Source organism: Heterocephalus glaber, unplaced genomic scaffold, assembly GCF_053883595.1.
Source record: "Heterocephalus glaber isolate CG9 unplaced genomic scaffold, H.glaber_assembly_v1.0 deba00001497, whole genome shotgun sequence".
Lineage (NCBI taxonomy): Eukaryota > Metazoa > Chordata > Mammalia > Rodentia > Bathyergidae > Heterocephalus > Heterocephalus glaber.
In genome coordinates, this window is record NW_028258320.1 from 7,975,983 (window position 1) to 7,993,870 (window position 17,888).

The window sequence follows — 17,888 nt, forward strand, 5'->3', positions numbered from 1 at the left end:
CCACCTCTAAACAGTGCCACCTTGTGCACACAGACATTAAAACAGGAGCCCTGGAGAACACTCGGGATCCAGACAGCACACAATGTGTGAGGAGCGTGGGTTCTTGGATGTGTTCTTGGTGCTGTAAAGTAACTGGGGTTTAGTACCTGCTCCCCCCAGCACAGAGGAGATGCCTTCCACGATGGTCTTGTGGATGTCACCGTGGGACAGGATGAACACAAGGGTCCAAAAGGTAATCTTAAAAAGAAAAACAAACGTCAAAATTGCAAATGTCTTTGAAGGGAATCAAAAGCAAAATCAGTATTAGCCATAAATATATAAGCATCAAGGGCAATGTTTAACCTTAAATATATAAGAGAATCAGGAGCATCTCTGAACACACCTAGATTTTATGAGTAAGAGTTGTTCTATATCTCTAAGAGGCTACATTTATAATTTCATTGTTACTATAGTTTAATTATATCATTTATATAGATTAAACTGTGTAAAATAGAAAGAGAGGTTTTTTAAAATCAAGCAACAGAACACTATATAAGCATACATTAAATATTCAGAACAACAAATGCTGACATCTAAGAATATGAATCTCAGCCAGGCGTGGTGGTGCACACCTGTAATCCCAGCACTCTGGGAGGCTGAGGCAGGAGGATGGCAGGTTCAAGCCCAGCCTGGGCAACTTAGCCAGACTTTATCTCAAAAAATTTTTGAAAACGTGTGTGGAGAGGGTTTGTAGTTAGAGATGTGTCTCAGTATAAAAGCTTTCGGTTCAGTCCCCAGTACGGCCCCTTTAAAAAAATGTTAATCTAAAACAAAAACATTTTTAAAGATTTAATTTCCTTAAAATACAAATGAACCAGTAAATATTACTTCCTGCAAGTGAAACATGGTTATTTTAAATAAGCCCAGTACACTATTCTTAAAATCCCACAGACTGAAATATGAGAGCGCCCTCATGAAATGGGGTCACTCACACCTGGCCCATCGAATGCTATGGTGCTGGGTACATCTGCAAGGTCTCCCCTCGACCTGTCCAGATGACCTCATCTCTCTCCTCAATAAGGTATTAAAGACAACATCATGCTGCTCTATGTCTTAAACATTAACTTCCTACTGGGGTAGATGTTTTTGCTTCTAAGGTTTACAATAAAGGAAACCTGTATAAAATCACTGAAAGAAGCAAAGGGACAGTTTCCCTTTCACCTTTTTCTATAAACATTTATTACGAAGTCAATCCTGAAATGACTCGGGCAATGTTCTGTGTAACTGAAGTCTTCTGGCTTCCCTTTGTCCATTTTGTGAAGGAACTCTAGTCTACACCTTGACATAATCCCAACACTCCCCTCCGTGGTGGAAAGAGGAAGAGCAGCTGCCCAAAGGAAAGTGCCCTGGGGACGTTAAATTGACAGGCTGAGGACACACACCATCCTGTTTACAGAAACAAGATGCACAGGAGAGCCAGGCTCCATCTCTCGGAACAGAGTCACTTTGTGTTACCTTGTCCATGTGCACAGGTGAAGAGGCAGGGCTTCAGGGAGCTCTCTTCCCTGGCCCTGCACTCCGCCCTTTCTCCTCAGTGCTAAACGACTGGATTTAATTAAGAACAACGCACACTCGATTCATCTCATTTGAAGAGTCAGCCTTAGTGTTGGGGGGAAACCCTAGTGATAACACAAAGACTTTCGGTTACACAAAAGAGGAGGGCAGAGTTGTGTGCGCATTAATTGTGGATCTGCAGACTCACTGAAATTGGGTGCTGACTGTTTTCATGAGAAACACAGATCTCATGAAATCTGTGAACATATTTCTCTCCTCTCTAAAAGATTTCTCTCTTCACTCTAAAAAAAAAAAATCTATGTTCTTTTCTACTTTACAAAACCAAAGTACTTTTTAAAAATGGGGGAAAGTATGTAAAGAGAGTAAGGAGTTAGTGAAATATTCATACGTGATGCAGAATAGGGAGGCAGCAATGTGCCCCTGGGGTGGGTGTGTTCACATTCGGGAAAGGGTCAGACCTGCTGCTCCCAAGGGGACCAACTGGGGTTGGCCAGAGGATGGATTCCACGCCACAGCTGGCTGCAAAGGTGGCAGGCCATGTGGTCCCAGGACTCCAGAAGCAGCTGCCCCATGGCTTTCCATCATACTGGACAGGAGGGGAGGGACAAAGAGAAAAGCTAGGAAAAGCAGACTGAGTATGGCCTCAGCGCCTTGCCCACATGTACCCAGAAACAGGTGTAACCATTACTGATGGCACCTCTGAGATGGGCCAGAAGGTCTGCACCCATCACGGTCAACTCAAATATGGATAAGGCGACTTCTGCCCCAAGAACTTGCCCCTATGGCTGGGGACGTGAGGCACACACGGTGGCAGGGCCACTGTATGGCAGGCAAAACTGCTGTGGGAGCTGAGACGATATGAAGTGGAAAATGCTCCTGAGTTCAGGTCCTTAGAGAGAAGGTGACAGAGAAAGAAGATCCAGGGTAAAAGGCCAGTATTGAGACTGGCTGGAGAAACGTCCTAAGAAGTTCATTCCAGGAGTGGTCTTCTCATAGAAATCACTTCCTAAATGATGACTACTGTCTTGGGACAGTCCACCAAAACACCCTGAGGCTGTGGGGACCTTCCGGGACAGTACTCAGCCCATGGGAAACCTTGGTTCTGAACCCCAAGGGCCTGAGGCAGAGGACAAAGGAGGAGGAGGAGGTAGGGATGTCACCCAGACCCCATCGAGGCCACACTATGCCTCTGGCAGGGCTTCAGCAGCTCCCTCAGCAGTGATGGAGGTCACAAAAGCCAGGACAGAGGCACCACTTGCATCACATCCTGAGCCCTGAGCATCAAGGATGTGGAGGCCAGGGCAGTCTTGATTTCTTGATTCACTGTCCATGTGGCGCTGAAAGCCATCCTTGAGCGAACCAGGGTGATGAGTGTGGTGAGGGAAGGACAGGAACACACAGGGAGCTGCAGTGCTGGGCCAGGCACCAACAGCCACCTGCCATCTCTTCCAGTGCAGCCCTCAGAAGCAGATGGCAGCAATCTCATCTTGCACATGGGGACACTGAGGCACAGTGAGATCACACAACTGGCCTGATGCTGCCTAGCGCTGGGAACTGGCTTTGTACCTGGCTTGAAAGCCTTTTTGAGGTCCCTGCTCACACCAGGCTGCCTCTCGTGAGGTGGACTTCTGCTCATCATCAGACACTTCCTTTCTGAAATGAAGGATTTTCAGCCCAGCGCCGGGAACAAAGGCAAAGCACTGACTTCCTCTGAGTCAGATCAGTGGGGCTTTGTATGGTTTGTGCCCCCTGGGGGACCTTCCTGATGAAATCTTGAAAATTAATCCCCGACAGGAGTGGCTGTTTTGCTGCTGCTCTGGGAGTCGTTTTGAAGTTTGCTTTGCAGTTTTGCCATAGCTTAATCAGTTTCCAAGAAAATTACTGAAGGAAAGAAAGATCAGAGAAGCATACTGGAGGAACATGAAAGCAGGGAAAGGGATTAGACTATTTGTTCTTGTCCACCCCACTGAAATTTATAGTCTCATGGGTGACACATGTTGGAGAAGAGAGGTCAAAATTTCTACTCTTGTCTTTTCCCATTAAATTTTACAATAGGTTACAGGAAGCTAAGGTATTAGGTCTTCAGAGAGGGGAATGAGAAATAAATAATCCTAAAAACGTTTTCCTTATTTCTGTTAGAAGAAAAGGAAAAATGGCCACACTTATCACAGAGATAGATCAAATGTTCTTGTTTAGTAGATAACAAATACATAAAAAGGGTTGCCCTTTAATTTCACATGACATAGGGAGCGGCTGAGGCTAATGTGAGAGCCTTCTGACCCAGGAAACTGGTGCAGATGGACCAGAAGAGGCAATAAATCTTGCGCTCTAATTTAGCTCAGGGCAGCTTTACAGACAGTTTTAGCCAGGCTTGGTGTTGCATGCCTGGGATCCCAGCACTCTGGGAGGCTGAGGCAGGAGGACTGCAAGTTGGAGCCTAAGCTGGGCAACTTAGCCAGACCGTGTCTCAAAGAAAACGTTGATGGTGTGGTTCAGTGTGAAAGCTCCAGAACTGGAAAAGGAAAAGAGATTAGGGAGAGGGGAGGGGAGAGGAAGAGAGGAAAAGGAAAAGAAAAGAGGTTGTTAAAAGCCTCTGCTGTCTTTAGATATAAGGCAAGTTCCAGCGTCATCAGCCCCTCTCTGGGAAAGACAGGACTGAGAGGCCTGGTGATGCCAATGGCCTGAGAACAGGCAGAGAATGGCTCACAGTCCCTGGGGACCTGCTGGGCTCATCTGCGGAGCCCTCTTGCCTTTGCAGAGCAATGGAACTGTGTAGATGACTGGGTCCCAGGTCCGGGGCCTACAGTGATGGTTTTGTGTCTGTTCTCCTTGTTTCCAGTCAGGTTGGAGAACTTAAGCTGCCACCATGACACTCCCTGCCCCTAGCTGGGGTGTCGGGCTTTAAGCTTGACTCTGTTTGAAAGTGTCCATTCCCCTACTTTTTCACCGACCGGGGGGGGGGGGGGGGCGAGCCTTATAGATCTGCAGCACTAACGCCGAGCGCTGTGCCCGCGCAGGGAAGGCTCCCTCGGCAGAACAGAGCCAGCTGGTGGCCAGGGCTAGCTTCTCCCTTGCCTGGCGCTGCCCTGCAGAGCTGGTACACTCTCTGCCTCCTGTGTGACCCAGGCAGATTCCAGTGGGCATTCAGCTTTGCTTTTTATCTCACAACTGAACCACTGAGTCTTTTTCTTTCTCCCTAATAAGTAAGGGGCAGGAGAGGGAAAGGAAGAAAACACAGAGAATGCAGCAGACACAAATGCACTCTACATGGCTGTACTTACAGGAACAGCATTAGACAGAGAGGCCCACAGCATCAGGAGTGCATAGCTCACACTGTGCCTGTCTGCTTCCCCCTCTACCACATCCAGCACAGCCTGCATTAACGTCTGTTTAAAAGAAATAAATATGGTCAGACTGTGGCCATAGGTCAAAGATTGATACAAACACGAGCTCATGCATCTTCCTTTCGTCCCGGAGCAGAGCACAGGGTGCTGCAGACCTCGGTGGAAGATGCACAGACCTGGAAAAACCCCACCAATAACAAATGACCGTATGAGAGCCAGTCCACACCAATGGTGTCCGATCAAACTCCTTTCTCAGCACACACTCTTAATGATCACAGTTCTTTACTGTCTTCACATGTACTTCAACAAAAGAAGCTAAGGAATACTTACCGCACAGTCATCCCTTTCAGGTTTGTATGCTTTTATATCTGGAATGCTTTCTTCAAACAGTGCCAGGAGCCACCTTTTGGATTTTGACCAGTTTCTGTGAGAGAAAAGAAAAGGATGTGCAAAAATTAAATTGAAAGCCTGTTGGGAATGGGCATCAAAGGGGGAGTCTGTGGGCTTAGAATTCTTTCCCTCCATCTTGTCTTCATTTTCAGGCAGAATTTTCTAGGGGTCTCCCTTCAGAACTCGGCCCAGAGGGACAGTTGAGGGGTCAAAGCCACCACATTCGAGTGTCTTCGTGAAGAAATGTTTGGATTCCTAGTGGAGCAGCGCTGAGTTAGAACACAGGCGACCACTGACTGGCTCGATTTCCTTTTGCTGAGGCTGCTGTCAGCTGAGAAGGATGGAAGCCCAGCACAGGCACCAGCTGCTGGGTGAAGCCAGGCAAGGTGGCTCCCAGCTTCCAATCCTCTCTGAGCAGCGGCCACTGTCCACTACAAGCTGAAGTCTTAGTTCCCCCCGGTGGGTGGTAGGAGAGGGTCTCTGGGCAGTGATGACAGGTAAGCTCACAGAGATCAGCGCCCTTGGAAAAGACCCTGGCAGAGGTGTGTTTGTCCCTGGGACCTCTAGGGGGACACACACACGGTGAAGGTGGCAGTGGGTGATTGGGAAGACAGCCCTCCCACAGCATAAAGCCACCCCGTAGCCCCAGGCTTCCCCACCCGGAGCCAGGAGGCTCGGATTTCTGTTTGTCAGCCAGACTATCTGAATGGATCGACACATACAGCAACCTCCAAGGGATTAAAAAGTCACACTGTTATCGCATTTGAATCATTTCACAAGCACTCATCTGAGCCAGCTGTGGAAATACACCTGGCTACACCTGCCTTTGCCTCAGAGAGAATGGGCTGGGGTGCTCGGCCAGATGACTTCCCAGCTGTGCCAGCTGTGGGCGGGGAAAGGGCCTGGGAGTAAGTGCTCACCCCTGCCCCATTCTCTTTCATTTTGTTCATGAGAAACAGAAAGAGGGAACAGCACGCTTCCCTTCTTTTGTTCCTCCTCAGTTTACATCCACACCAAGAAAGCACAAAGGTGGCAGAAATTGCTTCTCTCCCATGAGAGCTGGTGTCACATCTCCCCGAGAGGGCGCTGAGTGGTGCACAGACTGCTGGGGGGAGCGGGGCCAGTGGGTCAGAGACGGAACACAACTCTACCTCAGCAGCCACTCTGGCATCTGGGATCCGTACTCAAAACCCTCATCATAAATTTGAAAATGCCAGTAGAAATCTTCAATTTTCCTTTTGTGTGAGACAATCAGGCCTTTCTTAAAAAGTACGTTCACTGTGACCGGATAAAGGAGACACCTACAGAGACAGAAACACACAGAAGTTCAGACTCCTAGGCCAAAGGAGAAGCCACAAGACACAAGGGAGGACATAGGCCAGAGTGACCAACTATGGGCAGGTAATATGTGATCGACTCTTCCGGGGAAAAGCCAGTCTCAAGGGTTCTTTTTTTTGGTACCAGGGATCGAACTCAGGACCTTGTGCTTTCAAGGCAAGTAGCAGAACCACTGAGCTAAATCCCTGGCCCTCAAGGGTTCTTAATATTTGCTAAATGTGGTCAAAACAATTCAGAGATGGGGCTGGGGATTTAGCTCAGTGGCCCCTCGCCTGCCTTGCAAGCGCAAGGTCCTGAGTTCCATCCCTGGTACCAAAAAAACCCCAAAAACAACTCAGAGAGAACTGAAATTGTAGTCTTATTTACCTGAGGATTTAAAAATGCTTTCTAAGCAAACATATTATATGCTGACAAATATGAGGATAAACAGAAATAAACTGATTCAATAAGTTCAACAAGCATTCATTCAAAAAATAATAACAACTCAGGTTATGGCCCATGACTGCAGAGAGCAGCAAACAATAACCAAAAAGAGAAGCAGTACTAGTCATCAAACTTCCTGATTGCTCACAGGGTCCCACATACTCAAACTAGTGTGCACAGAAATATAGTACTTATCAATAATTTTTACCATACGTGAATAAAGTCATCACCATGGCATACTTAAGAAAAGTATCAACAATAACTCAAGAATAGTCAATATTCAAAAATAAACTTTGATATCAAAGATAGCACAGAAAATATTTATATTCCTTCAGCTTCTCCTTCTCTCAAAGTTTTAAAAATATCCAAGGATTAGTTTCTTCTCCATAGATACTGGGCATGCATTGGCAGATTCTAAGTTGGCTTCGTTATTTCTGCTTCACCCCAACCACCACCTCTCATACCACATTAGTGGACATTCTGCTTTGAATCTTAATTGCTGAACTCTGCCTTCTGTGTTAAGGGTTCGAGGGACAGGTGGTAGAAAAGTGCTTCATGCGATAGTTTTCCAGATCTCTTTATGCGCATGCAGAGTTTTTCTCATGTTCCCATGCCCGCCTTTAACTTCTCCAGAAGGTTTCCAATTGTGACTGCTCCCTCTGTGGCCCTCCAGTCTCTTGGGACCTCACTGCCAGGACAGGCTGAGGACTCAGCCCCGAGGCCCACAGGGACTCGGCCTTAGCTGCCCCTTTTGGACCTGTCACCATGTAATGATTCCATTCTCTCCCATCCCCAACGTGTCTCTCCATCCCACCGATCACGAACTGCACTGAATGGTGGGTGGACAGCGATTTAGGTGAGGTAACTCCATGTGGAACAGACACAATCACTGGAAGGACTAAGGGAAATCCCATAGATGTACTGTATTAAAATGACTGTACTGGCTTACTTGTGTACCATGAAACAGGAATGGAACTGCCCGTTAATTAGAATTTAAAAGATTTAGAGAAATCACTTAATAACCTAGTTAAGTAGACTTCATTAATCTGCCAGGTAATTTGTGAAGCCCAATGTGCTATTTTCCTTTTTATTTGAAGATTAAATTAAATGATATTAAAGCATCAAGTTACCTCACTAAACTGATCAGGTCCATTGTCCCATGAGGGCCTAAATCTTCCAGTTGTTCATGGAATTCTTCATTCAGCCGCCCCATGAACTGATACATGTTGAAAGTCCCCATTTTCCCTTTCATTGTCATATGCAGCTTTTCATGCAGTGTTAGAAAGATATTCTTTGGAACTGATGCTATAAACAGAGAAAACTATTTTCAAAATAAGTCACAGCTCTGAGACGTGTCCACTATACCTCTATTCCTTACTGCATCGGTAAAGACCTTCCCCAACATCCTCGCAGTACATAAAATTACCTCCTGCAAATAAAGTGGACAAAGATTCAACACAGATTGTGAGATAGTGAAGCCTAGAACTTCATTTGCTTTACGGGATGATGTATAAATGGGTAATTCAGAGGCCCAGTATTGCCAGCCCCTTCCTCCTCCAAATCTGTGTTCCAGGTATATCAAGAATACACAGTATTTCACATTTCCCAGTGTTTCAAGAAGCTATTCTGGATGCTCAAAACATTCTCTCCTTTACCACCCCAGGCCTTGCCCCATAACCCCACACCCATCAGCTCAAATGCCTCCTTCTAATTTCTATTTATTCCTCCAGGCTCTTCTTGCATATTACTTCTGCCAAGAAGCCTTCCTAACCATGAGTAACTCTAACCCTACTATTTCCTTTATTTTAGAATTTATGTTTCTTCTACGATACACACTTCTGGTTAGATGGGGGGGTGGGAGTATAAGGTTATTTTTTAAACTAATGTCTTTTAGCTTGTTTTATTGTATTTAATGTAACTTTTCCAAACAATAATTGTTAATTTTCTATTTCCTCATTCTGTTATGTATATTAATTTTATATAAATCAATGAGGAATAAATGTTCCAATCTTCTCTACAGTGGGAGGACATAGGGGAGGGATGAGAAGTTGGCTCGAGATAATGTTCACACACTTCACCTGTTAAACAGAAATATTTAAGCACAAAAGGCCCCAGAGAGGACACAGGTGAAAAGCCTGCCAGTTTTCACACACTTGCAGTAGGTAAGGGATGTGTGCTCCTTGGTGAGGGTCTCTCCAGCCATATGTCAACAGCATTAAACAGAGAATTTAACCAACGTGTTGAGATCTGCATGCAAGCAAGAAGAAAAAATAATCATGGCATTAATCACTGATAGATTTGAAAAGAAACTTTTTTGTCTCAATGGCAAGAAATGCATGAGAGACTACATGAAAAAGAACCTAGGATCCTGAGAAGAATAAAAATGAGGCAGGAGAGAAAGAAGACGCAGAGGGTAGAAGTCAAGTGTGAAGGCAGAGGAGGGGCCAGCTTTGCATCTGGGGTGGGCACTGCCTTCCGCACATACATCTGCAATCCGGGGAGGGCAGAAGTCAGACAGCCACATGGCAGCACGCGCACAGTGCCACCAGCAGTCCCTAAGTGAGAGGGAGAACTCGTGAATGGGGAAGTCAAGGCAGGCTCACCTCGCCAGCCCTGTGCAGAAATGTCAGAAAAACCCACACAAGAACTGGGATCGTAGCTCAGTGGCACAGCACCTGCCCAGAAAAAGCCATGCTAATGGGCTTTCCAAGCAGGGCAATTCCACCTGCAGGATGCAGAGTCACAACAGAGAATCAAGCCAAGAGCTACAGCCTGCAGACAATGGTACACTCAGCAGCAGGACAGGGACTGCAGCATCTTGGGTGTTGTCCCGCAATACGGATTCCAGATATTCTCTCAAAAAATATCTACTGGTGAGGTAATTCCATCTCCTTCACATCTACTTGAAATTTAAATATATTCAGCTGCCAATAATTGAGTTTTCAATCTTCACACACTCTTTTCAGAATAAAAAAGTGCAGGCCTGTAATCCCAGGACTGTGGGGAGGCTGAGGAAGGAGGACCCTGAGTTCAAGATTAGCCTTGGCAACTTAGCAAGACCCTATCTCAAAAGAAAAAGAAAAAGTTCAAAGGCCAGAGATGTCCCTCAGTGCACAAGTCCCAGTCTCAATCACTGGTGTTGGAAAAACAAATTTTTAAGGAATAAAATAATGGGCTTTCATTTCATTCTCGATGGATTGAGGATATAATTTTTACCTAAAACTTTTCTTGGATCCCAATGTTTTACTTCAAATGAACTATCTGAAAATATTTTTACCTGTGCGGTAGACGGGATATTGTACTGCTAGTTCAAAATTTACTTCTTTGGATTTTAGAAACACATCGATTCCCTCTTCTTCAGTAACAAAGGTCATTCGGTTTCCCATGGCAAAGATGGTAAATATTGGTCCATACTGCAATAAAACACATAAATAAACATAGAGAATGTTAGTGAGCATTTCTAAGCCATGGGTTAGGTTTAAGGTAGTTTTCTTAAAGAACTCCAAAACTGAAGCTATGGTCAAGATAAAAATGATTTATCTAGTAATTAATTATAAATGTTGACAGTTTTAGACATATTAAAATGATATAAATCTTAATTTGTGCTGTCCTAATAATGTTTATAAAATACTATTATTTACTTATATTTTCCTTTCTCGTGGTGTGAAAAAATAATTGTAAATAACAATTAAAAATCTGTCAACACTGTGATCTTTGAACATTATTTTCAATACATCCATAGGCTTATACACAACCTATAGCTCAAGAATGTTGCTCAAGAAAAAGAAGCACAATTGCCAGCTATTTTGCACGAAATAATTTTCATTAACTTTTAACTATATTCAGCATTTTCTTCAATTATGAAGGTGGGTAATAAACCACATATCATCAAAAGAAACTATCATACATTCATACACTCATGACGTCACTATAAAGATCTCAAAACATCACTTATGCTCATCACTACTTCAATCTTAGTCACTTCCACCCCTCCCACAAAATGGCAAATGATTACCCCTGCCATACAGTGTTGGGCGCCACCAGGCAACTGTGGGCCTTGGTAAAGTCCCATTTTCTCACGCTAACGAACCAGACACCTACACTGCTCCTCGATATGACCTTATCTACAATTGTCGCTAATCAAGATTCAGAAGATGAGTCATTTTCATTGTTAAAGTTTTGTTTGAGAATTAACTTCCCATTAGGGAAGTGAGCTTCGATAACATGTATAGGTAGAGGACACAAGTGTAGATGAACCAAGTTCAAACCTACTGAACTGCTGGGATGGCTGCTGACATGTGGCTTTAAAGTCACTTATTGAAATACAACTGCATAATGCAAAATGGCCATGTGCCAAGTTATAAATTCTACAGCAGGTCATAGGTGTTTTGTTTTTCTTGGTTCTCCTTTCCTTGTGCAATCTCAGTATTATGAAGCAAAGGTAAGCATACACTGTATTTTTTTTTCTAGACAGGGTGTCACTATGTAGTCCAGATTGGCTTTAAATTTACTATGTAGCCCAGGCTGGCCTCAAACTTCCAGAAATCCTCCTGTCTCAGTTTCCCAAAGTTCTGAAATTACAGGCATGTTCCACCACACCAGGCATCACTGCATGTCTCACAAGCGGTGCTTGTTTTTTGTTTGGTTTTGAGACAGGGTCTTACTGAATCACTAAGTTGTCCAGGTGGGTTCAAATTTGGGCTCTTCCTGGCTCAACTTCCTGCTGCAGCCTGTGATTACAAGCGTGTGCCACCATCCCTAGCTTCATGTATTTTTTTAAATTAAGCTTTTTGAGACAATTATAGATTAACTGTAGCAATTGTAAGAAATATTAGAGAGATCCCATGCACTCACAACTGTTGCCCAGTGTTACTATCTTGTCTTTTCTTTCCCTTGGTTGATTGCACTAGCTGAAACTTCCAGCACTATGCTGCTAAGAGCAATGATAACAGAAATCTTTGCTTTCTTCCTAATCACAGAGGAAAAATTTAGTCTCCTACTAGTTATCAAATTTTTGTACATGTTCACGATTGAGACGAGAAAGTTCCCCTCTATCCTAACTTTCTGAAATTTTAGTTACTTTTTTAAATCATAAAGAAGTACTGAGTTTGGTTAAAGGCTTTTCTGCACCAACTGATATGATCATGTTTTCTCTTCTGTAGCCTGTACAAATGATGGCTTACACTGATTTTCAAATCCTGAACTGGACTTGCATCCTTGCAATGGACTCCTCTTGGCAATTCCTTTCAAATACTGCTAAATTTTATTTGTTCGGTTTTTTTTTTTTTTGCTTACCAGGGATCGAACTTGGATCCTTGTGCTTGCGCAGCAGGCAGCGAAACCATGGAGATAAATCCCTAGCCCATTGCTAGTATTTTGTTACGTATTTTTGCATCTATTTATCACGGATAGCTGTCTATAGTTTTCTTCATACTGTCTTTGGATTGTTATCAGGATAATACTGTCTTCCTAAAATACACTGGGAATAACTCCCTTCTCTTCTTTCTGAAAGAGATGGTATACAACTGGTTTGTTATTTCTTCTGTAAATATTTGATTATATTCTGTAAATATTTAATTCCAAAGTAGCACAATGTGGGCCTAGAGAATTGTGGGGGGTAGTCTACTAAAATGATCCATTTCATACAGAATAGTTGTGGTAGTTATGTTTCGCCATGAACTGGTCCACTTTCTCTAAGCTGTTGAATTTACATATGCAGGGTTATTCATAGTATTCCCTTGTGTTTCTGCAAATCCGCAATGACACCCTCAATTTCATTTCTAACACGGGTCATCTGTGGCTTCTCCCTCTTTTTCTCTATTGGTCTTGCATGATGTCTGGCAATGCTGCTGATCTTTTCAAATAACCAACTCTTTGTTTCACTAATTTTTTTTCTATTACTTTTTCTTTTCTGTGTCATTGATTTCTGTTTTTTAAATTTCTGTCCTGTCATTTTTTCAAATTTATTTTGCTCTTCAGGGATGATTCTTGAGATAGAAGTTCCCATTATTGACCTCAGACTTTTCCACTTTTCTAATGCAAGTACCTAGTTGTAAAATTTCTATGCTGTATTTTTATTATTTTATTTTGGGGGTGCTAGGGATAGAAGCTTGGGGTACTCTATTATTGAGCTGCACCCCCCAGACCTTTTTATTTTTTGACAGGGTCTCACTAAGTTGCCCAAGCTGGCCTTCAACTCGCAATCCTCTGGCCTCGGTCCTCAAGTAGCTGGGATTACAGGTGTGTGTCAACATGCTTGGCTCAGTTCAATGCATTTTTTATTTCTAAGAGACCAAGTTAAAATATAAAGACTTAAAACAGCTGCAAGTAAGTGATAGGGAAAGATGCAATCTACAAACATTAACCCAAAGAAAGTTGCAGTAACTAGAACATTTTAACTCAAGATAAGATTAAGTACTACAGATGAGGCCATTGAATCTCTGAGAATGGTAAGCAAGTGTCCATGGCAATGGCTGCTGTAGTAGGCAGGTGGGAGAAGCTGTTTAATTAAGCTATTTGCTGTAGAGAACTCTGCCCTACAGGGGGCTGCTTGCCAGCTTATTTCCACGCTCTGGTGGGAGGCAAATACCATTTCCCTCAATAGAATGCTGAAAAAATCATGACGCTTAATTTTGCCAAGATTTCCCCAAGGGTTTACATAAACTGTTCATTAACTGGAATTTTGCAAAATACCCAACCTTGGTCTATGCACTTTGGGACACTGTATTTCCAAACAATGTTTTCAATGTGTCAACAAATAGATCATCTTAGCTACAGATGTGCAGCCTGGGACAGGTGTAAGTAGTACACTTTCAACATAACATCCCAGGGAAAAGTCCTAGAGATTTTATCAAGGTTTTATGCTTAAGAAATTATAAATCACGTCTCACTGGACATACTGGTGCATGCCTATAACACTGGTGAGAGTGGAGACAGGATTTTGAGTTTGATTCTAGCTTGGGCAACTTCACAACTCAGTGAGACCCTGTCTTTTTTTCTTTTTTTTTTTGGTACTGGGGGGATCGAACTCAGGACCTTGTGCTTGAGAGGCAGGCAGTGGCACCACTGAGCTAAATAAATCCTGGGGCCCAGTGAGACCCTTTCCTGAAAGAGAAAGAGAGACAGAGGGGGGTGGGGTGGGGGGACTGGGGCTTTAGCTCAATGCAAAAGTCCTTGGTTCAATCCTCAGTACTGGAAAAAAAACTATAAATCCTATCATATGCTTGACATAACCAAACACAGTCTGAAATTTAAACAAAATCCTCTGTATTCAGAGTTTCAGGTTTTAAACACACAGTTTTCTATTGTGATAGAATTTACTAACTAGAGACTGGGCCCCAACCATCTCAAAGGTCAACTAGAGTAGGATCCATGCCAGGATGACATGGTGGGTGGCAGGCTTCGGTTATCCACAGTCTACTAAAGGTTTTAGTTCTTTGATGGTTGTAGACCAGGGTCCCTGTTTCTGGCCCTGGGAGTCTCTCCATCGTGGCAGTTTGTCATCAGAGCCTGCAAGTGGGGTAGGTGGCAGGGTCTGCTATCCAAATGGCAGCCTGATCCCAGAAGCAGCATCCCAGCACCCATGCCATTGGGTTCATCAGAAGTGAGTTCTTAGGATCTGCTGACATCCAGGAGGAGGTGACTGCAAAGGGAATGGGCAGTATCAGGTTGGAACTGCTGTGGGTTATCTTAGAAATCTGACTACCACTCATTTATTAATCTGGAAGCCTGTAACGTAAAGATAGCAATATCTATGCATCTTAAAAAGAAAAAAGAATTAAGAGTTCAATAGAACCAATGTGTGAAGGCTTCGGTATTTTGGACACAAAAATAGTGTGAATGGTATGTTAGACTCTGCTTATAAAAGATGGAAAGTAAGAATCTATAAATGAATCTGGTTGTATATAGCTCAAGAAAAGATGAAAGGATATATAAAGAATGAATCATGGTGCTACCAAGGTTAGGGATGAGCGCTGAGAACTGAGTGGGAGAAAGCTCAGAGATTTTTCACTTAACTTGTCATATTTAACATTTTTTGAACTATATCAATTCATAACCCAAAGATTAAATAAAAACAATGGGAAGACTTTTGTGGTCATCAAAGTTTTCTCTCCCTTCTCCAAGGCCAGAAAAAGCTGGGGGAGACAGCTTATGACAAAATTTTAGGAGTCATTTCTTAAAGGTTCAAAGTGCCATAAAGTGTGTCTTACCGACTTGCCACTTAGATGCAATTTCCCCTCAAGGCTACTGGTTAGAAACTATTGCAGCTACGGTGAAAAAGCAGAACGAGCCCTGCCCACCCACCCTGAACCTGGTTCACATGTGGGGACTGATGATGTCATACACACTAAAAGGGTACGAACACATTTATCATTTACACTGCAGGACTCTGCTGGGACTAGGATGGCTGCTGCCCTCCAACCCTGATCTGAAAACGGCCTGAGGAAGCGCCTGGGCTGGAGGCTTTATTATGGCTAGGGAGTGGGCTCAAGGACCCATTCCTGCTTGAGAGCTGGGCCTTCTGTGGTTTAAGTCTTCCCTGGCACCCATGTGGAAAGAAAGTGTGTCCATCTTTTCTTATCAACCTGCCCAAGTGGAGGATACAAGGGAAGGAGGCAACAATGAGGTCTAAAAACTTTCAGCAGCCAAACACCACACAATCCTGTCATATTCTTTAATTTAGTACCAGAAAAAGATCATTTATACTCTTCCACATGACAGTTGACTCAAACAACTTGTTTCCTTTAACCAGGAAAGCTACAAAGCCCTCACAAATATTTGATCTGAGACAAGCTTGTAAAAAACATTTCTCAAGAGTTATCAAAGTCATCACCTCTCAGCCTTTTGGCTAAGATCAAGTGAAGAGTTATCAAAGTCATGTGCCTATGGTGGACAAGGAACATTTCTTTAGAAGAGAGCTTTTTTCATTTATCAGACTAGTGAAAGTTACACAAAGTTACAGTATCCAGTGCAGCCCAGAATCTAAGTCAGGCAGTTCCTCACACTCAAGGGAGGGTAAAAAGTGTACATTATGTATCTTTTACAAGGGTAACACAATAATATAAACAACTTCAGTGTGCAATTCTACTTTTAGGAATTTATTGGGAGGAAACAATCAGTTAAGTACAAAATGTACAATCACATACACATGCAAGTATGGATATCAAAGCATTAGTTGAAATTTTTTTAAAAAGTTGACGACCTACATATCCTAACAATTTGAGTAAATTATCATATCTTCAAGTGATGAAAGATAGCCATTAAAACAATTTACATACTTAATGATATGGCAAAATTATTCACATTAAATGTTAAATTGCAAAGCACATAAAATAGTAGTACAGTATTATTCCATTGTTTACTAAATAGTTTGTATAGAAAATAAAGCCCAAATAATACACACTACATTTTTAAAGTGTTTTATTTAAGATATGACATTTGGATTACATTTATTGTCGTCTTAGTTCTCTTTGGAATTCTCCAACTTTAAATCTACTGTATATTGAAATCTTAGACTTTCAATACAAATGATCAGTAGTATATATAATGAAACTGTGTATGAAATTATTCTGTAAATTGGGTTAACTAGCTAGGAAAGTATGTGCGGAATGTGTCAGCTTAGAAAGTATTGTAGTACAACACATACCAGTGATGATGGTTAGTATCACATAAATTTATTAGATAATCAAATACCACAAAATCTTGGTGCTGGAAATTGGATTAAAAATTAAAAGGCTAATATGTCTGTTTCCTAAAGTGCTTCAGTACTGGAAAGACTCTTTAAGGTCAAAAACATCTATTCCAACAACGATTCCTAGTGTTCTTAGGGTGAAGTGAAAATATAGGCTCATTGTTATCAATAACAATACCAGCCGAAAGAACACTGTCCCTGAAATTTGTAAAGATCAATTTTGCAAGTAATTTTCAAAATATCCTGGTGTTAAGTCCATTTGGGGGTATAAATTCATTATTCATTTTCACAAATTCTAATAGTACTACCCTTCTGTCTTTCCGAATTATTGCAATTATTAACATATGTGCACTTAGAATTTAACTATGCTGAAGTAACTAGCACTTAAAAGCTAATCTCTACTTCCAATAAGGCAGACCAAACTGAAGCTTATTTCTTATTTTAACTAAGTATTTTTTTGTACCTGTTTTTAGCGCATGACTACATTCCTCGCGGGGAGCTGGTACATGTAATTTTTTCACACACACCGCCCCCCGAAATGGACTTCGTATCTTTCCCCAAACCTGGCGTGGAAAACGTTGCTCATCTCCAGCGGAGGAATGAATAAACTAGACTAGAAGTGTGTTCCCGGTGTCCTGGCCCTTCTTTCACTGACAGCCAATGAAAGAAAATCAGAAAAGGAAACACCCTCTCCTTCGAAGGCCCTGGCCAGCACCTACCTGAGCCCGGGCCTGCTCGATGAACTCCAGCGGGGCCTTCCCGAACCGTAGCCCGGCGCCCACCCAGGGAATCCAGCCCGCGGCGCACGGGGGTCGGCGCGGGCCTCGGCGCCTCAGGACAACGAGCAGAACGACGCCGGTCAGGAGCGCGGCCACCACGGCGACTCCCAGGTCCAGGTCCCCGAACATCCTCCGGGGTCGGGGAAGCAGAGACAGTCCTTTCCCGGCCTCCCGGGTCCTGCGGGGTACGCCATGCACTACCCGCAGGGACTCCTCCGCCCCGCTGCCTCTTCGCCCCTCCCCAGACACCTGCGCGCCAGTAGCATCCTCACTCCCGCCCACTTCCGCTTCTTATCTGGATTCCGAAGGGCCCCGGACAGGGCCAGCCAAGCGAGGTGCGCACGCGCAGAGTCTGGGTGCCCAGATGAG

The 17,888-nt window shown here is 43.4% G+C and overlaps 1 protein-coding gene across 4 annotated transcripts in view; it reads right to left on the minus strand.

Moving 5' to 3' along the window:
- Nucleotides 1–17,861, minus strand: part of Cyp39a1 (cytochrome P450 family 39 subfamily A member 1) — a 53,444-nt gene extending 35,583 nt beyond the window's left edge. For 3 of the 4 annotated variants that reach the window (XM_004846414.4, XM_004846416.4, XM_004846417.4), the window contains exons 1-7: nucleotides 17,460–17,861; nucleotides 10,327–10,462; nucleotides 8,180–8,354; nucleotides 6,440–6,589; nucleotides 5,229–5,322; nucleotides 4,836–4,940; nucleotides 147–237 (exon numbers count right to left, since the gene is read on the minus strand). In XM_004846414.4, coding sequence (XP_004846471.2) covers nucleotides 147–237; nucleotides 4,836–4,940; nucleotides 5,229–5,322; nucleotides 6,440–6,589; nucleotides 8,180–8,354; nucleotides 10,327–10,462; nucleotides 17,460–17,648 — 940 coding nt within the window. In that variant the 5' untranslated portion in view covers nucleotides 17,649–17,861. Of the gene's footprint in view, nucleotides 1–146; nucleotides 238–4,835; nucleotides 4,941–5,228; nucleotides 5,323–6,439; nucleotides 6,590–8,179; nucleotides 8,355–10,326; nucleotides 10,463–17,203; nucleotides 17,372–17,459 lie in introns of those variants that run through there. The other variant, XM_004846415.4, reaches the window with a different exon arrangement.
- Nucleotides 17,862–17,888: the final 27 nt, after the last annotated feature.